General features: G+C 39.5%; 2 protein-coding genes across 6 annotated transcripts in view; one reads left to right on the top strand and one right to left on the bottom strand.

Moving 5' to 3' along the window:
* LOC138044114 (TAF5-like RNA polymerase II p300/CBP-associated factor-associated factor 65 kDa subunit 5L) lies at nucleotides 1-15,148 on the bottom strand. Its single transcript, XM_068890767.1, has 6 exons — nucleotides 14,230-15,148; nucleotides 13,280-13,425; nucleotides 12,531-12,668; nucleotides 3,622-3,815; nucleotides 2,647-2,760; nucleotides 1-709 (listed from the first exon to the last, which is right to left on the bottom strand). Exons 1-6 carry the CDS (start codon nucleotides 15,057-15,059, stop codon nucleotides 344-346), a joined length of 1,788 nt encoding a protein of 595 aa, XP_068746868.1. The 5' UTR covers nucleotides 15,060-15,148; the 3' UTR covers nucleotides 1-343.
* The window catches only part of LOC138044115 (hexokinase-4-like), a 21,283-nt gene continuing 10,953 nt past the window's right edge, over nucleotides 7,309-17,638 (top strand). Inside the window, exons 1-3 of one of the 5 annotated variants that reach the window (XM_068890770.1) lie at nucleotides 15,249-15,424; nucleotides 15,579-15,690; nucleotides 17,475-17,567. In XM_068890770.1, coding sequence (XP_068746871.1) covers nucleotides 17,496-17,567 — 72 coding nt within the window. In that variant the 5' untranslated portion in view covers nucleotides 15,249-15,424; nucleotides 15,579-15,690; nucleotides 17,475-17,495. Of the gene's footprint in view, nucleotides 7,470-8,907; nucleotides 9,046-15,209; nucleotides 15,425-15,578; nucleotides 15,691-17,474; nucleotides 17,568-17,638 lie in introns of those variants that run through there. The other 4 variants (XM_068890772.1, XM_068890769.1, XM_068890771.1 and 1 more) reach the window with 4 other exon arrangements.

The following is a 17,638-nucleotide window of genomic DNA, read 5'->3' as shown; positions in this document are numbered from 1 at the left end:
GTTTGAAGATACATTTTATTCTATCAACAAGTAGGATTTGATCCGTCCGAATGTGTCGAGGTGCCCAAAATTTTTAAGGAATAAAATCGTTCTTTCAGAAATTGAGAGCGAAAATTTACCTTCCAAGCTTACTTTTTGCTTCCCGAAAGCAGTATATGAAATTTATAAGCGCCAAAAGTTGAAAAATAACCCTTCGTGAACCAAGAGGACTTTTTTTTTCCCGGGGTTAATCTTTCAGGTGATTTTTTAGTTTACAGTTTCCCTTAAGTGGTAATATGCGTGAAAACGCATTTTTTGGGACGGTTAATAAAGTGCATGGTCGAGTCGCTCCCTTTACACACTTCTATGTTGTTTGCGAGCCAGCCGAGAGAATTAAGTTACAGCTGCTAAACTGTACACAATGAACAGAGCAATTTTTGGCGGAGAAGGAAGCCATCTGTTCTGGGGAAGCGTTCACGCTCGCAATATTGTTGCTGGATGATTTCACCGCCTGTCCAAAGTCCCATATCCTCACGCTGTTGTCAAGTCCCCCCGAGGCAAGCAACGTTCCGTCTGCGCTAAAAGCGAGGCTGTACACCGTGTCCGTGTGCCCACGCAACTCTCTGATCATGCTTCCAGCGGACAAGTCCCACAAAAGAATGCGCCTGTCTTCTCCGGCGGACACCAAGTACTGACCGTCAGAAGACATCGCTAGATCGTACACTGAACCCTGTAGACAACAATTAGATGGCATTCATACGCTGGGAAGGTATTGAAAAAAGGAGAAGCGATAAGGAAGCAACCCTCGAGTGGTACAATCTCGAACCCGGAGGGTCATGTTGACGTAAAATGGTTGAGAAAGGGCTGTCATGAGGGAGGTCGTGAGTTCGACTCCGGCCGGACCAACACTCCGGGTCCTTAAATAACTGATAAATGTTTAGACTCTAGCCTTCCCGGATAAGGACGATAAACAGTAGGCCCCGTCTCACAACCTTCGACGTTCATAACCCTGATGGACGTAAAAGAACCCACACACTATTCGCAAAGAGTAGGGCACGTAGTTCCCGGTGTTGTAAATTAAGATGTATGATATATACCTGGTGGGAAAGACCTATGTGACTTTACCGAGAAAATAGGTAACGCATCATTAAGAGCGGTCGAGGTGAAAGTCTTTGTCAAGAGAAGAGACCTGAGAAAACCAAGACGTCGACGAAAACAAAACAGTGCGAACATTTTGCGATTATTGCCACTCGTTCTTATTTTGTGGGGAAAATGCGCCCTAGCTGTAAACTGGAATATACACATTACGCATTCTACGTCATTCAGTAAAGCGCAAATGCGCGGTCATAGGTTTGAGTCCTGGTTCAAAATGGCTTTTTTCCCTCTGCTTAATCCTTTGACTCCCACGAGTGATTGATAGCAATTTTCTCCCAAAAAGCTCAATACATTGTCAAGCAGACTGGTGAAGAGAATAGAGAAATTTATCACCAGGGTTTTTTTTATGTCCAGATGCATCATCAAATTCCCATAACTGATGTAAAAAGTAATGTATGGCAGTCATTAAGGGGAATTAACATTGAGATCCTGAGAATGAAAGGGTTAAGTTGCTTCAGTAACTGCAATAATTGTTTTCTTGGAGAGCAGGGGTATCGCAGTGTGGTGAGAGCACTGGCCTCCCACCAATGCGTCCCTCCGGTTCGATACCCAGACACGGCGTCACAAGTGGGTTGAGTTTGTTGGTTCTCTTCTCTGCTTCGAGAGGTTTTTCTCCGGTTTTCCCCTCTCCTCAAAAAATAACCTATGATTTGACTTAACTGATTACAATGTAATGTGAAGTGCTAAGTATCTACCCCATATGAAACATGTGAGCGTTAGCCCTAATGATGGAAATGGGCCCACAAAAGGACAGATAAAAACTCTGACCATGGTGGGAATTAAGTGCTACAAGGCCAACGTTTGCAAAAACGTAATCCTTCCTTGTACTTGTACATGTTCATTGCCGTGACTTTAACATCTTCAGTTCCCACAGCCTGCTCCCGTCTGACCTTGTAGCTCAGTCGGTAAAGCAGCGGTGATATAACCCGAAGGTAGTGGGTTCAATTCCCACCATGGTCAGAGTTTTTTTCTATCCTTGTGTGGGTCCATTTCCATTAGTAGGGCTAACGCTCACATGGTTCATATGGGGTAGATACTTAGCACTTCACATTACATTCTAATCAGTTAAGTCTGTTCAAATATAAGTGCTACAAAGCCAACTTTTGCTAAAACGTAATCCTTCCTTAACCTATGATTTGATTTGATCTGATTTCCGTACAGTGTCCCCAATTCGTGACTTGGAGATAAAATATTAATACACTTGACACTTGAATAGAGTTCATTAGAGCGAGTTTCAGTCAAGTGTCGTGAAACCAAAACCAAAGTAATTACTTTGGCCAATCACAACGGACGGAGATAATCCAGTACACCAATCAAAAATCGAAAAAAATTACACGTAGCCGAACAAAGCGCAGGAAAATGTGCACGCGCGAGCCACGATTGGTTTTGGTTTCACTTCTGATTGGTTGAAAAATGTGGCGCGAGAACTTTGAACCAATCAATGAAGGAAGAAATAAAAAACCAAAGCAATTCGCTAATTATTTGCGCCACGCAATTGAAAATCGCTCTTACCTTGTGTCCAGTGAATAGCCTGACGCAGTTTCCCGACTGTAAATCCCACAGTCGACATGTTCGATCAGATGAAGCGGTAGCCAGGTAAGTACAATTGTGGTGAAATTTGACACACTGAAAAAAATACAGTTACAATCGAAGAGTTAAACGTTGTCACTCGTGAAAGTTACAATGAGCTAAGCTTAAATTCTTCGCGGTATGACCCCAGTGTTGGGCACGTAATCACGGAAAAAAACGTGTAAAAGCGGCGGGAAGTAGGCCTGACAGAAGTTGGAAAGTATGTGCAATGTCAGGAGGAATTATGCCCGAGCGGCATGTCAACCATCCCACGTGGAAAGCATGAAGAAAACTGAAGTACGATCGTCCAGGTGAGTGTAGTTCTGAGAAGTACTGTTTAGGATGACGCAGACTGACGTTTCGACAACCTGAGCGGAAGTCATCTTCAGAGTCAAGACTTGACTCTGAAGATGACTTCCACTCAGGTTGTCGAAACGTCAGTCAGTGTGATCCCAAACGGTCCTTCTTAGGAATACACTCAACCGGACGATCGTACTTCACTTTTCTTCATGCTTTCCACTTAATTACGATATGACTCCGTGGTTCAAGACGTTTATGATTTTATGACGAAAAGTGCTTAAAAATCCTAACCGAGATCGAGGGACATAATTTTAGATTCATTTGACCGGTACGGGCTCTGGGAACGAGACTTTTCAATACTTGACACCGCTGCGTCGCACGCTTTCCAGTTTTGGGTGACTCCGCTGTCTTTTAGTGAGACCACACAGTTTTGTCGCTAAGTAAAACAGGCGCGTGCTTAAAAGTAGGAGTGTCTTTCCCCTCTGCCGCTCAGCCTGACCAGTAGAAGAGTAAAGAGGCCTCTCGTAGTAGAGAATGTTATTTCAGTCTAGAAAATTATAATATTTTTTTATGGGGAAGAAACGGATTGGGTAAACCAAAACAGCTGATTTTACTTACATCAACGTCTTGAAGGTGTCCTGCAAATATCCTCAAGGGAAAAGTGTACTCAAAATTCCAAAGTCGAGCGGTACGGTCCTGGGACCCAGTAGCAAAGTAGTGGCATTGCGGACTAATGTCCAGGCCCCACACAGGAAAGTTATGCCCTTTGTACGCGACTACGTTTGTATACGAATGCAGACTCCATAGGCGAACTAAAGGAAATGAGAATTAAAATCGCCATTAATGCCCGGAGCAATATCAAGGACAAAACAGATTCCGATTCCAATAACACGAGGAATGAAAAATGAAAAATGAAATAGTTTATTAGAAGTGTATAGTCAGCCATCTGATGGTTACAAGTGCTACACGTGGATATTCCACATAGTAAACTTAATACAGGGAGACTAACAATATAACGAGCTAAGTCTCAAAAAAGCTAACATATGAAAAACTACCACAAAAGCCACTCCTTATTTGTGGCCAAAAAAAAGGGGGAAACGTATTCCTCATCTAATGCAGTGGCACTGAACCTCGAGAAAAAGGTATCGTACATTAAAAAAAAATAAAGGTATCGTACATTACCTACATTAGAGCAGTTTTCCATTGAGTGTCGTAAAACCAAAACCAAAGTAATTACTTTGGCCAATCAAAAAGGTCGGAGACAATCCAGTAAACCAATCAAAACTCGAAGCAATTACACGTAGCCGACACAAAGCGCGGGAAAATGTGCACGCGCTAGCCACGATTGGTTTTGGTTTCACTTCTGATTGGTTGAAAAAATGGCGCGAGAACTTTGAAACAATAAGTGAGTGAAGTAATCATAAACCAAAGTAATTATCTAATTACTTTCGACACTCAATTGAAAACCACTCTACCCTACCATAATCAAAACAAGTAAAACGGCAGAAATCATCCGCCAAAAGCCCTAAAGAGTCACCCAAATCACATGACCGAACCCAAGCCTCACAATCGTGCCTTCTGAAAATTAATTTCTGATTTATTCGTTCCCAGATCACTCAAATGACAGAAATTACGTTTTTAAGAGTGCAAAAAAGGTAAAGTCAGCTTTCAGGCCAAGTGGCCCATCAGGCCGGAGCTTATCCCCGGTTTCTGTAGCATGAAGCGACTAGGAGTATTTCTACTCCCCCCTGGATGGGATGCTATTCCATCGCAGGGTGACCCCCAGCATTTCGCTGGTACCCATTTATACACCTGGGTGGAGAGAGGCACCGAGGGAGTAAAGTGTCTTGCCCAAGAACACAACACAATGTCCCCGGCCAGGTCCCGAACCCGGACCATTCGCTCCGAAGTCGAGCACACTAACCATGAGGCCACCGCGCCTCCCTAAAAGAGTGTAAACTTTCTTATTTATTTTGTTAAATTTCACCACAGTGGTTGAGGCGATATTGTCAACCTCGTCCCAGGATCTTTTTCTTACATCAAAACGAAGGGAAAGGTCCTGGGAACGAGGTTAGTGATGTTGTGAAATGAGTTACGAAGACCAGACCCCAACACAAGGAACACCGTGCCGTTATCTTTGCGAATGATGTGGTGGTTTGTCCCACAGACTGGACATACGGTTTTGCACTCCATTAAATCTAGCCTATGCAGCGGCCAAACCGAAGGGAAGGGAGAAGAAGGGATGGAAAGGGTGGATTCCCCTACCTTCCCCTCCCCTCTTGACGCGCAGACAAGTGACCAGGGTGAACTAAGGTCTTTCCCTAACCCCCACCACAACTCCTTCTGGGATGGGAGCCTGGTTTTCACGAGAGATGCAAGCGCGAGCGCTTATTTCGCCGTGAAAACGGAGTTGACGCAAGCATAAGCAAAAGTGCAAGCATAAGAGCGTAAGGATTAAAAATTTTCCTTTCCCTTGTGCTTGCGCGTATGCTTGCGTTCGCTTGCGTTGAGTGAAAACGAAACGCAGCATAAGCAACGAAACGCAGCATAAGCCCAAGGAAATTTTCCAAGTCTGGCCAATTAAAGCACTCGTTCCAGATTCTCGGCGTCTGAGCATTTGAAAAAATGGCGGATGCAGTGGTTGTTATTTAATGCTTATGTCGACGTTCGTTTTCACTACCATAAGCTACTTATGCTTGTGCTTGTGTCGCTAGTGAAAACCAGGCTTAAGCCTTCGATTCGACAACAAAAACGACATCCGTCTGATGTGGGGATTTCCTAGCCTTTTCCCTGTCGTTACAGCAAGTAAGGAACTGCAATGAGTTGGACTTGCCCTGCAAGAATGTAAATTGATCTGGGTAGACAAGACACAACCAAAAAGCGAGTTAACAAAATAGTTTCTCTTTCAAATTCCTTCAATTGATCTTTTTAGAAAGGCCAATGCGTGGGTTGGGTCTATCATTGTCCGAAAATAAGAGTATCACATTTTTTCGGACTTTGCTCGTCTCACGATCAAACCATAATGCCGAGTAGCATGATGCACTTCCTCGTGACATTACTCGTGAGCAAAAAACATTGGCCTTGAATCAAGAGTCCAAAATAACATTCACGCTCCTTCCCAAAAACCATTTAAATTGTTGCCACCATTAAGAAAACAATTACTATTTTTTCAATTTCGCTTTTCTGTGATGCGACCAGTGTGTGCGACGCACAATACGTCACGCCGCTGTGCTCGATGTTACGACTGTGAGGATGTGGGGAGGGTAGGTGACCAGGAACAAACACAGAAAAAGCCAGGAAGAGTAATTGTTAAATTAGAATACATATTCACGATGAAAACGCACTATTCACCTACTTGTTCTTTAAAAAGATCTCTAACACTCTTTTTTTTTAGTTTCGAAGAGTAAATACTATTGTCAAAACAAGATTGCAGCTTTCTAGTTTCTTCAATGTGTAATAGTGAAATAAAAAACGGAGGGGGAAAAAAACTTTCTAGTTTTTGCTCACCAAGCTCAACGTGGTCGGCGTAAAAAGCGTATTAACTTGTCCGAACAATACTAAAGTATGTATCATTGCATATTTTAGAAAGTTATTATGATAAATTAACGACATAAAATAGATCTTTATTGAATAGTTTACACGGCGTTGTTTTTTACAATAATTTTATGGGGCTTTCTAGAGAATTTATTTATTTATAAAATTATTTTACTTTTATCATTATCATTATTATTGCGCGCTTGCGGATTGTATGACGAGGATGTGGACGGGGAGGGAGGGGGAGCGGATTGAAAACACGCGAGGCCGTGGGGGACTACAGAGAAAGTGTTATTATTTCAGTATAGAATATTCTCAGAAAAATTCAGCTCCATGGCTAAAATTCTTAAATCAAAACGCTTAAAACTCGCTACAAAACTCAAGATTGTAAAATGTTATATCTATTCAATCTTCACATATGGGTGTGAAGCATGGACTCTTTCCAAAGTTCTTGAACTGAGCTAAAATTGAAGCCTTCGAAATGTGGTGCCTCAGAGAGTTAGGGAATGTTATGTGGAGTGACAAAGTTACAAATGAAAGAGTTCTCACCAAGCTTAAGACAAAAAGACAGCTCTTGAGTGACATTCAGAAAAGAAAGCTCAAGTATTTTGGCGATATTGAGAGAAAAAATAATATCTTGACGACAGTATTAGAAGGAAAGTTAGAAGGCAAGAGACCAAAAGAGGGGCCGCGGAACAACTGGATTGCGGACATCAAGGAATGGACCGCCAGCCAACGCCTGCACCAGCCAAGCTGCCGACCGCGACCTGTGGAGTGTCATTGCACGTCAACCGTCGAAGAGGCGATGACACTCCCAGAGATAGAATATCAACACAGCAGAAAGGAAAGTCGAACGAGCCCACACCATTAAATACATTATACTAATAATTACATAGACTACATTGCCGCAGGGGGAAAGAGGGCGCAAAGAGGTAAGGATGCTCACGACTTGTAAGCGAATCAGTTAAGAGGTGCTTCGAGGAAAGAAACGTATTTTTTTAATCGGCTGGTAAATCGTAGACTTAAACTGCAATTGACTGTCTGTGTCTGGGGAAAAGCGGGTGATTTAAGAAGTCCAGAATTTACTGTATTATAAACGAAACTAAGAAAATTGTTGTTTAATACACCTTATTCCAAAATGGCCGCCATTTAAATTTTCTTTTGTTTTTATTCAAATAAGCCCTTGATGCCTCGTTCTTAAGCTTAAAATTCAAAAGAACAAGGGCCAATTTGTATCCGCATAAATCAGCAGCCATTTTGGAATAAGGTGTATTAACATCTACTTAAATCGCCAAACCAAGGAAATTTGAACTTTTAAACTTCGCCAACTGATCATAACCGTTTTCACAAAATGCGCAGCCTGATGAAACGGTCGCTGAATCCAGACTATGCAAGTAGAAACCCACTCTGTGCAAAGGTCAGCAATGCTATCACGTCAATTAATGATCCTCAATTTTCTCCACAACTTTCTCTTTGCCTCACGCACCGGGGTCACAAAAATTTCGAGACATTTTTATACCTACGTTCTTACTTACTCATTTACTTGCGTAAAAGGGCTACGTCGTCTATTCCACAACGCATTTTGAATCCAGAAAGCACGTTGCAACAACCACAGCGAGAAAAAAACCAAGCGTCGATTTGTTACCTTTCTCTTTGTTTCTCCAAAACGACGCAAAATGTTTTCGACTAACCTTAAGAATTATGTGCGGCCCACCATTACGAGTCCTTTAAACTTTACAGGTAAAATTTATTACCAAGAATCGCAGCCGTGGTCCATTCGTTGCAACTCACTTTAGTTGGCTTCAGCAATTTTCGCAATCCCAAACTTGATCAGACAAAACATGTCTAAGCAAATTGTCTTAATGTGGTAAAAAACAAAACACGTTTCTCAGTTGGCATGCTGAAGTTGGCACTATTAATAAGTGTCGAGAGCCATTGTTTTCGAAACAAAAAAGGTATGAGATCGGAAATTGCTGAGAACCGTTTCCAATTGAGTCAAACTTTTTTGGAAAGACCAATGTCGTGTTGGCTGCGATTCAATGAAATGCAGGATAACGTGACCACGAATTCCTGAACATTCGGAAAAATAACATGAACAGTGGAAAATGCGTGTGTTATGTTGAGACTTGACTTCAGTAGTATGCATCATTACACATTTTAGCAAGTACTGAATTATGATAAATTGACGACAGAAAATAGGTCTTTATAGATTTAACACAGCATTTTTTGACAATTTATTTATTTACTCATTTATTTCACTATTGCCATTGTCTTATCACTACCGTGATTATCATCTGATTCCCGATTTTATGACGAGGGCAGGTAAAGGTGGGAAAGAGTATGGAAAATACGTGAGGCCATAGGGATTGGGACAGAGGAAGTGTTATGTTTCCGGTATAAATATCAACACAGGGGAAAGGAAAGCAGAACGAAGCCCACAGCATTGAAAATTACATAGCCTACTTTTGCGCCGGGAAAAAAAGGAGGCAAATACGATTGCACTGAAAGGTAAGGATGGTTACGAGTTGTGTGCGAATTTAAGAGAGGTGCTTTGAGGAAAAATTGCAGGCGTAAACTGCAATTGACTGTCTGGGGAAAAGAGGGTGATCTAAGAAGTTCAGAATTTACTGTATTATAAACGAATCTACGAAAATTGTAGTTTTATAACCTTTTTGATATTCGCAAACCCAAGGCAAATTGAATTTTGAACTTCGTCAATCGATTAACGTTTTCACAAAACGCGCAGCCTGACGAAAAAGTGGCTGACTCTAGACTTTGCGAGTGAAAAACCACTCTGTGCAAAGGTTAGTAATGATGTCACGTCAATTCCACAAACCAAAATTTTTTATCGCTTCGATCACTTCGCTGCGAATTGTAAGTAACCGAATTATCTTTGATTCCAACTTCACACAGTCCTTTCCACTCAACTGTACAGGCTTTCTTTATTAGATCATTCACATTTTTCCAAAGCAATGCCAAATGATTTCGACTAACCTTAAGAACTATAAAATTCTTGAAAATGTCGGGAACATCATTACAAGTCCTTTCAAAACGTTCTCGGTAAAATTGATTTCAAAATACTTGCAGCTAATCCTTTCTATGCAATTCACTTCAATTGCCAATAGCACTTTTTGCAGTCTGAAATTTGATCATACAAAACATGTTTCAGCACATCGTTTTAATATGAAAAAAAGCACGTTGTAAAGGAGAAGCACGTTTTCTCGTTGGCATATTGAGGAGGCGCCAAGTTATTACTGAGAACCGTTTTTCGAAAAAAGGTATGAGATTGTCACGAGATTGTGAAGCTTTACGACTCGTTAGCAATTAAGTGGAAATTTCTTCGATGACCAAGGGGGAGAAGGGCTGGAAATTGCACTAAGGTGTAGGATTGCAGAATATCAAAATATCACAAATGATTTGATATTTCGCTATTTTGATATTATCTTGCTATTTTGATATACCTCGTTCTTTAATCCTTTAGACACTTGACCCTAGCAAAGACATGAGATTTTGATAGCTTTCTTGATATTTTGTTAATATCATGACATTTTGATAATATCATGATATAAAGACTTGAGATTTTGATAGTCTTCCTTGATAATTTGATAATATCATGAGATCTTGATAATATCATGATATATCAAAATATCAAACCTCAATACATATCACTTGACCCTACCAAAGACTTGAGATTTTGATAGCCTTCTTGATATTTTGATAATATCATGATATATCAAAATATCAAACCTCATCACCTATCACTTGACCCTAGCAGAGACTTGATATTTTGAACCTCTGTAGAATATCAAAATATCATCCCTTCTATCAGTATCAAAATCTCATGATATTATCAAAAAACCTTCCAAGAAATGTATGAGAACAATTTTGATATATCAAAAGTGATACGACCTATTGATATTTTGATATTCCGCAATACCACACCTCACTCGGAAATTGGAACTCAATCATGCTTTTATTTTTTGGCAAGTAATTTGGATCAACACGTGAAAAATTGAAAACTGCAGTTGAAAGACGTAATACATACCACGCAAATTATTGACCTTCGAGAAAGAGGGGATTTTCAGTCAAGAACACCATGACCTATTTCTCACGGTGTCTCTCTTACTTCATTGTTTGATTTCCGTTGCGTGTGTGTCTGGTAATTGTGTCTTGTAAGAATGCTGCTTAAGTTGAGTTAAACCTCAAAAGCGTGATCATCCCAAAAAAGCAACATTTTAAAGACCAAAGTATTTCAAGTGCAGAAGCCAAAAGCTTGTTAAGTTTTCAAGGGGATTGCTGATCATTCAATACACTCTTGCTTTTTGTAAGAAATGAACATTTTGTCTAGGGTAGATATTCACAGAGTTGCCACTCATCAGTAACAAAAAAATTCCCCTACTTCTCCCTGACTTTTCCCTGATCTGTAAACAATTTTCAAATTATGACCTTTAATAAGGTGAATAATTACATTTGCTTCAGCTACTTTTGAAGACCATCATCCATCAGCCAACTTTGGTTTTCACAGGATTTTGTGCGCAAAATCTTGTGAACTGTATACCGAAAATAAAATTCCCTGACTTTTCACTGACTTCAACAATATTTTAAGATTTCCCCTGACTTTTTACAAAATTCCCTGACTTTTTCCCGACCTTGAAAAATTTTTGTTTTTCCCTGATTTTTTCCTGACCATGGCAACCTTGAATTCGTATTTTTCTGAAAATGTTCTTAACTTCCTTTGACGGAATATCCAATCATATCATGGATACAGGTATCTTTAATTTGAACTTTCCCGTATTGCTGGTACATCTGTTAACCACAGACATGTTATACCCATTTCTGTCCTTAAATTGTATATCAATACTTCATGTATGTTGCAAAAATAGTAGACTTCATTGAATTTTCCTAGGATAAATTATGAAAGTCCTTTTTTTGATCTCAGCTTTGTGTACATGTATACTCTTACCATACACTCACAATTTCTGTATCAATAACCTTACTCTTTCCCTTGGTGTTGATTGAATTGCACATACAGTGTACCTTCCAATTTTATTTGAAACCAACTCCTTGTGCCAAGTCTTTCTTTCCTTTAATTAACAAGAGGCAAGACTTTCCACAGAAAACTGATTCCGATTTTCATTTGATAAACCTTCTTTTTCGATTTTATTTCAATAGACCTCTTTAGCTTGTATGTTTTGTTTTTCCATTTCAGACCACGTGATGTTCTCAAGGGAATTCTCCTCTTGTTCTTTCATACGTTATTTGTACAGAAGCACGTGCATAAGACAACATTTGAAAGAAACTGTTCTCTAGAGTAACATGACGTGGTCTGAAGTGGGAAACGAAACACACACAAGCTTAAGAGGTCAACTGGAACTTACACATTTTAGCTACTTTTGTCAAAGAACTTTAGTTGTTCATGTTCAGAGTTTGAGCCCACAACCATTCAGAACTGGATATTTGCTAAAAATTACTATTATACCATGTATTGAGCAAGACTGTCAACTTGAATATACAATGTACAATCAAGGACTCTTTACATTCAATTTGAGTCAATGACAACCCACAACAAGGAAATGCCATACAGTTACATGTACAGATCACTTTAGCCCCAAACGTGTTTCTTGAGCAAAGAAAACGAAAAAAAGCAATGCTTTCAATAAGCAGCAACAGCCAACCACTTAGCTCAGAGGAGTTTCTCCTTTGACTGAATTGAAGAAAACTGGTTACTCTATGAAAACCAGCTGCCTAGTTCAATTAAGCAATAGACCATGCGGGATGTTGGAAGACCACGAGAAGAATTCTTCGAACTTCGAACTTGTGGTCTATTACTTTTATATGATAAATTTTCCGAAGATGTGCCAAATTTCCATGACTTTACCGGCACAATAAACCATGTAGCTGATTCACCAATCAGAGCACGTGCATTGATTTGATATTGTATAAATTTTTTAAACTCCTGAGGAAGAGTAAATATTATCATTTATTATTCTCACCTGAAGTGTCCTCAGATGATGAAAGTAAAATGGAATTATCTGAAGAAAAGCATGTGTTGTAGACTGGACCAGAATGACCCTGAAGAGTAACATATTCACTTGAGACTGTCTCTAATTTAGAAGAGGAAGATTCAAGACCTAAGGGAAAAAAATTATATATTAATTATTTTTATGTTTACAATAACAACATAATAGCATATGGAAGCAGCAGGCTAAGGTTGTTAAGAACATTTTAAAGACAATTGCAATTCAACATATTGTTTCCTTAGGGACTCCACAGACAAGGAAAGTTGTTATTGACAAATATTTCCAATCAACAACTTAATTGAATTAACAACCAGGAAATGTGTTTCCACATAGAAATTACAAAATGATTAGTTGTTGATAACCGGAATGCTTTGCGGCAGCCTGGGAAAATACGATGTAGCAACAAGAAATGAAGACCCACTGACTCCAAAAATCGTTTGTGTCACTTGTGAAATAAACTTTCACATTCAATTACTTGTTCACACACAGGAGAAAGATAGTTGTTAACAAAATGGCTGCATTTGTCATCAACAACTAAAGTAGCTCTCCTTTTGGAAAGGAATAATACTTTTGTTGACAAAGCCTTACTTTTTGGCTATTTGTACCGTAGTTGATAACTCTGGAACCACCCCCACTGATGGGTAAAATCATCTAGCGTTAGACAGTCGTACTCCCAGGGCTTTTAACTGTGATGGTCATTTTCACTTAGAAACTTCACATACCTGGAGATAACTGTATCTTGGAAATCTCTGGTTTGCTCTTTGAATGAAGAAGCTTCTTGGGGGTTAGGCTCCACAGCACAACTGAAGAATCTTCAAAACCACCACAAAGAAGGCTAGCATCCTTTGAAATAGCAGCAGAGCTTAAGCTTCAGGGAGAAAAAAAATAGCATGTTGATTTTAGCACTCTAACCGCTTGCTAAAGTCTGAATACCTGGTACTACATGTACAATACCTTTTTCTTCACAACCAGTGAAATGATCTTTAATTAATTAATGTTCACAACATAAGGTAATTTAGAGAAGTTCCCGAAAATGGCAACACACGAACCTGACAAATAGTAGAGTAGCTTCAGAGCTCAGTTGGTTACGTATTGCACTGGAATCACAGAGGTTATGGGCTTGAATCCCGTTAAAGTCACCTGAATTTTTCAGCGGTCTTCGTGCACCAAAGTACAAGGATCATTTCTCTCAATTTATAACCCACACTTCAAACATATCCATTTATTTTTTGTGTACATACATAAAGGAAGTTGATCCATGTCAGAGCCATGGGATAACAAGAATACCAATTTTGAAATGGCATGAAGCAAATCAATGTTGTTTCTGGTTTATTTGACTAAAACTAAAAGGAGCTAAATGATATAAAAACCCATGGGTCTCTTTCCATCTTATGCAACGCTAAGAAAAACAACCGGGTAATGGCGTTCTGTTGCTAAAATGTACATGTAAGTAATAATACTCATTGCTTGACAGATGTGGCTCTTATTGGCAGTGTGTCCGGCTGGTGTGTTGGTTGTGAGTCGGCTGTTGGCAGTGTGTTGGCCAACACGTCGGTGTTGTGTTGGCCAACATGTCTGTCATTTTTTGGTGACATTCGTTACCTTACCGAACAACAGAGAGACAAGCCTTTCCAACAGTAAGGTTGATAGAATAAAAGATTGAATTTCATACCCCTGATGTGCATTCAAAAATGAGTAAAAACAAACTGAAGGTAGGCAGGCAGGTCCACTTCTAACTTGTCCAATGCTTTCACGCAATGTCACCAAGTTTTCATTGGTCTTTTCTGCAGCGGGTTTCACTTGCTTTGCTCCCTTTGTTGCTCTGTGACCCGACCCAGAATGTTCAGCCTCCTCAGTGTCCATTTCATCACCATTTGGTCTTTTTCCTGGTTTATTGTGAGAAATCTCGATGCTGAAATGTTTGTTGAGAAGATGGAGAAGCAAAACGTGATCTCCACTCCTCAGATATTGCAAGAAATATGTAAAAACCTTGTTGCTCAGTTTTATGACAAATTTACTACGTCTAAAGTTGGAAGCTGTGTCGCTGGATTTCAAACACTCCAAGTCGGTGATTACTTGTAAATGTTGAATTTCCTCTTTATGTTCAACCGGAAAGTCACCACTGTGCTTCGCGAAAAACGTTTGCGCGGATAAAGTCTGACCTTTTGCAACCAGATCCAGGTAAATATTCGCAAACATTGGGAACAGAAATTTGGAAAGCTCTTGCCTGTAGGGTTGGTTTGTTCCCGTGATAAATGACTTAAAACCGGTGTAATGTTCGTCCACCATAACTAGATCGGAACTGTTGATCGCAAATGAAAATAAATTGGGAATTCCGCTTTCGTTGCAAACCGTTGTTTTAAAAGCCATTTCTTCCATTTTTTGCTCTGTAGCGAAATCTTTCACTGAAATTGCACTCTCTGTGTACTTTCTCTTCTTTAAAAAGCTGTTGATTACGCCTGATAATTGTTCATTCATCTGATTCTTGTCATGTGCGCTCATATTTTGAGACAAAAGTTCTTCTTTCTCGATATTTTTTTGAGGGTGACATTCAACTCCTCTCTTCCGCCATCTTGAAAATTCAAAGCACCCCTTATGTACGAAAATACCAAAAGTAGCGAAGTGTAGAAATCGTAGGAACGAACAATCACGAGTTTATACCGAACATTCACGAAAACTCATCCCCGTGTCATCCCAGGGAAACGCCTTGCATATCATCCTCTTTGGGTAAGTCACTAAGATATTATATTATATTTCATTGAAATTACTACTGACTTCCCACATTCAAGAAGTCGTGAAAGTTCTCTTGTTGGGCGTACCGTGAATATCTCGAAGAAGGACACAAACAGGGCAGATCAAACCATTGCGTAAGTAAGCGTCCTTTGAGTGCACTTCCAGGTTCGCCACTTGGACGCCTTGGTCCTCTTTAGCATCGCTTTCAATCGTGTGTAGGACCGGTTGCCTTGAAGCACGTCGTTCTCATTTACGCAATTATCAAAGAAAGTTAATATTGGTTTGTAGTGATTTACCAGTAAAGAAAAAGAGGAAGAAATCCCTTTGCCAGTATGTGAGGACGGCTGGTTCAGTGGGCCCGGGTGTTCTGTTGGAGCCATTTTACGTCTTTTGATAGAATGTGAGATTCATACATTACTAAATTAGCGCTTGAGAAAAAATACTAAGCTTATATCTTCGTGATACGGATATTTAGGTGATGTTCAGTACATAGTTTAGTTAAGCTTATTACGCATAAACGTTTTAATTAATTGAGAGAGTTTCGTTTTGGAGTTTCGTTTTGGAGTTTCGTTTTGTTAAAATAGAAGGCCTCATAATTTTGTCCGTGTATTGTTTCTCTTGTGAAGTGTCTGGTTTCAGTCGTTGTGTGTGTGAATTTCAGCGATTCTCTGCTAAAATTTTCCTGAAGCGCAGTGGAGAGATTTGCGCATTACCGAAATAACAAAAGTTTTTGTTTAACTGAGCCGAAGAAGAATGTACACGCGCTTTTTGGTCGATTGTTCTTGCTCATAGCGTCCGAAATAGTATGTTATGTAATATCTGTTATTGAATAATGCGCCTTTTTGATCACGGTCGACAAAGAGGATTCTTTTAATATATTATTATAATATTCAATGTGAATAATACGATAAGCTTGAATGAAGGAGAAAATTAAAACCTCTTCACATTACTCTTCAAGTACAGTTGATGACGTGTACAGTTATTAAGATTTATAAATTAGGCCGCTTGTCCAAGTATCAAGCGCCTGTTTTAGGAATGAGAACACATTGTCGTCGCTGTAAATATGGAAAATCAATGTATTGAAGGGTTTATATACGATTTTTTGGAATCGGTCATTGACTACACGTAGTCAAAACATGACGTCCAAACTTCTTTGTTGACTTTGTTTACATTCAAACCAGATCAAGCGTGTAACCCACAGATTATATTAGGGCATCATTTAATTGAAATTTAATTGATAAATCATTTTCCTCATTTGACTCGATGATACCCTAAAGCAAATTTGTGGTGAAATGAACTGAAAGAATGCCAGGCAAATACATCCTTCAGAGTGTGCAGAAGATGATGTCTTTAACATTCCACTGGCAGGCTACACTTTCTCCCCAGTCCAATGCTTGTTTTGTGGCACTCTCCACAAGGATATTCCCCAACGTGGCTCCACCTTGGAACTTTTTGTTTACTTGACCATCAATTGCAAGGGACATTGGTCAGGGAGCAAGGTCACCACAAACTACAGCAAAACCATTATTACCTGAGCTTTGTCTATGCAAACCTCCATGCATATCGGCAAAAAAGCTTGGATCTTTGGAACAATAATTAATCGGGTTTGTTTGCCCACCCCAGCCATTTTGTACGCATCTCCTGAGCCTGCTCTTTATTTGTCTTCATCATCTTCAGTAGCAAGGTTACATCTTTCACCTCTTCTAGTTTCCTGAAACCATCATTTAAAATTTTAAATATGGAAGTCCTGAAGAAGTGCCTTCAGCTCTTCCATGTGAGATTTAAAACAAACTTCATGATGGGCCTAAAACTGGTTTGACAAGAAATTTAACCATGCATAGAACCAAAGCTCTCAGTTTGTGCTACCAGAGGTATCTCTTAAGCCATTGAACCACTGAATCACAGAGTATTTTGTTTGACCTTAGGTTAAACAATTCCAATAGCTTGCACCCTGCAGGTTATGTCAGAGAGTAATGATTGCGTATTTGCCTGTGTTTTGGCAATATTAGTGTAATGTTGACTTTCAGCTTATTTTTCATGTGACTTGTTTTGCTTTGGTCTTCCAACCTCATTATATATCGTTATTATTGTCTGAACAGTTGAGAATTGCGTGCCCACTGGTATACTTTGTTGCCTAATTGACATAAAGTTGATTTCATCTCTTTTTGTTCCTTTTCCTTCCAGATTATTTTTTCTGCATCCAAGATGTTGTCTGCCTTGCCATATGCCAGCAAAGTATTCAGTAGTGTGACAAATTTCTTTACTGGAAAAGATGAGGTAAAATTTAATTCCTCACGCTTTTTAGTAACAAAGGTCGGAGTGATTGTGTTTATTATTATTTGAAAAGT

Source organism: Montipora capricornis, chromosome 3 (assembly GCF_036669925.1).
Source record: "Montipora capricornis isolate CH-2021 chromosome 3, ASM3666992v2, whole genome shotgun sequence".
Taxonomy (NCBI): Eukaryota; Metazoa; Cnidaria; class Anthozoa; order Scleractinia; family Acroporidae; genus Montipora; species Montipora capricornis.
This window is presented reverse-complemented; position numbering and strand designations above follow the sequence as displayed.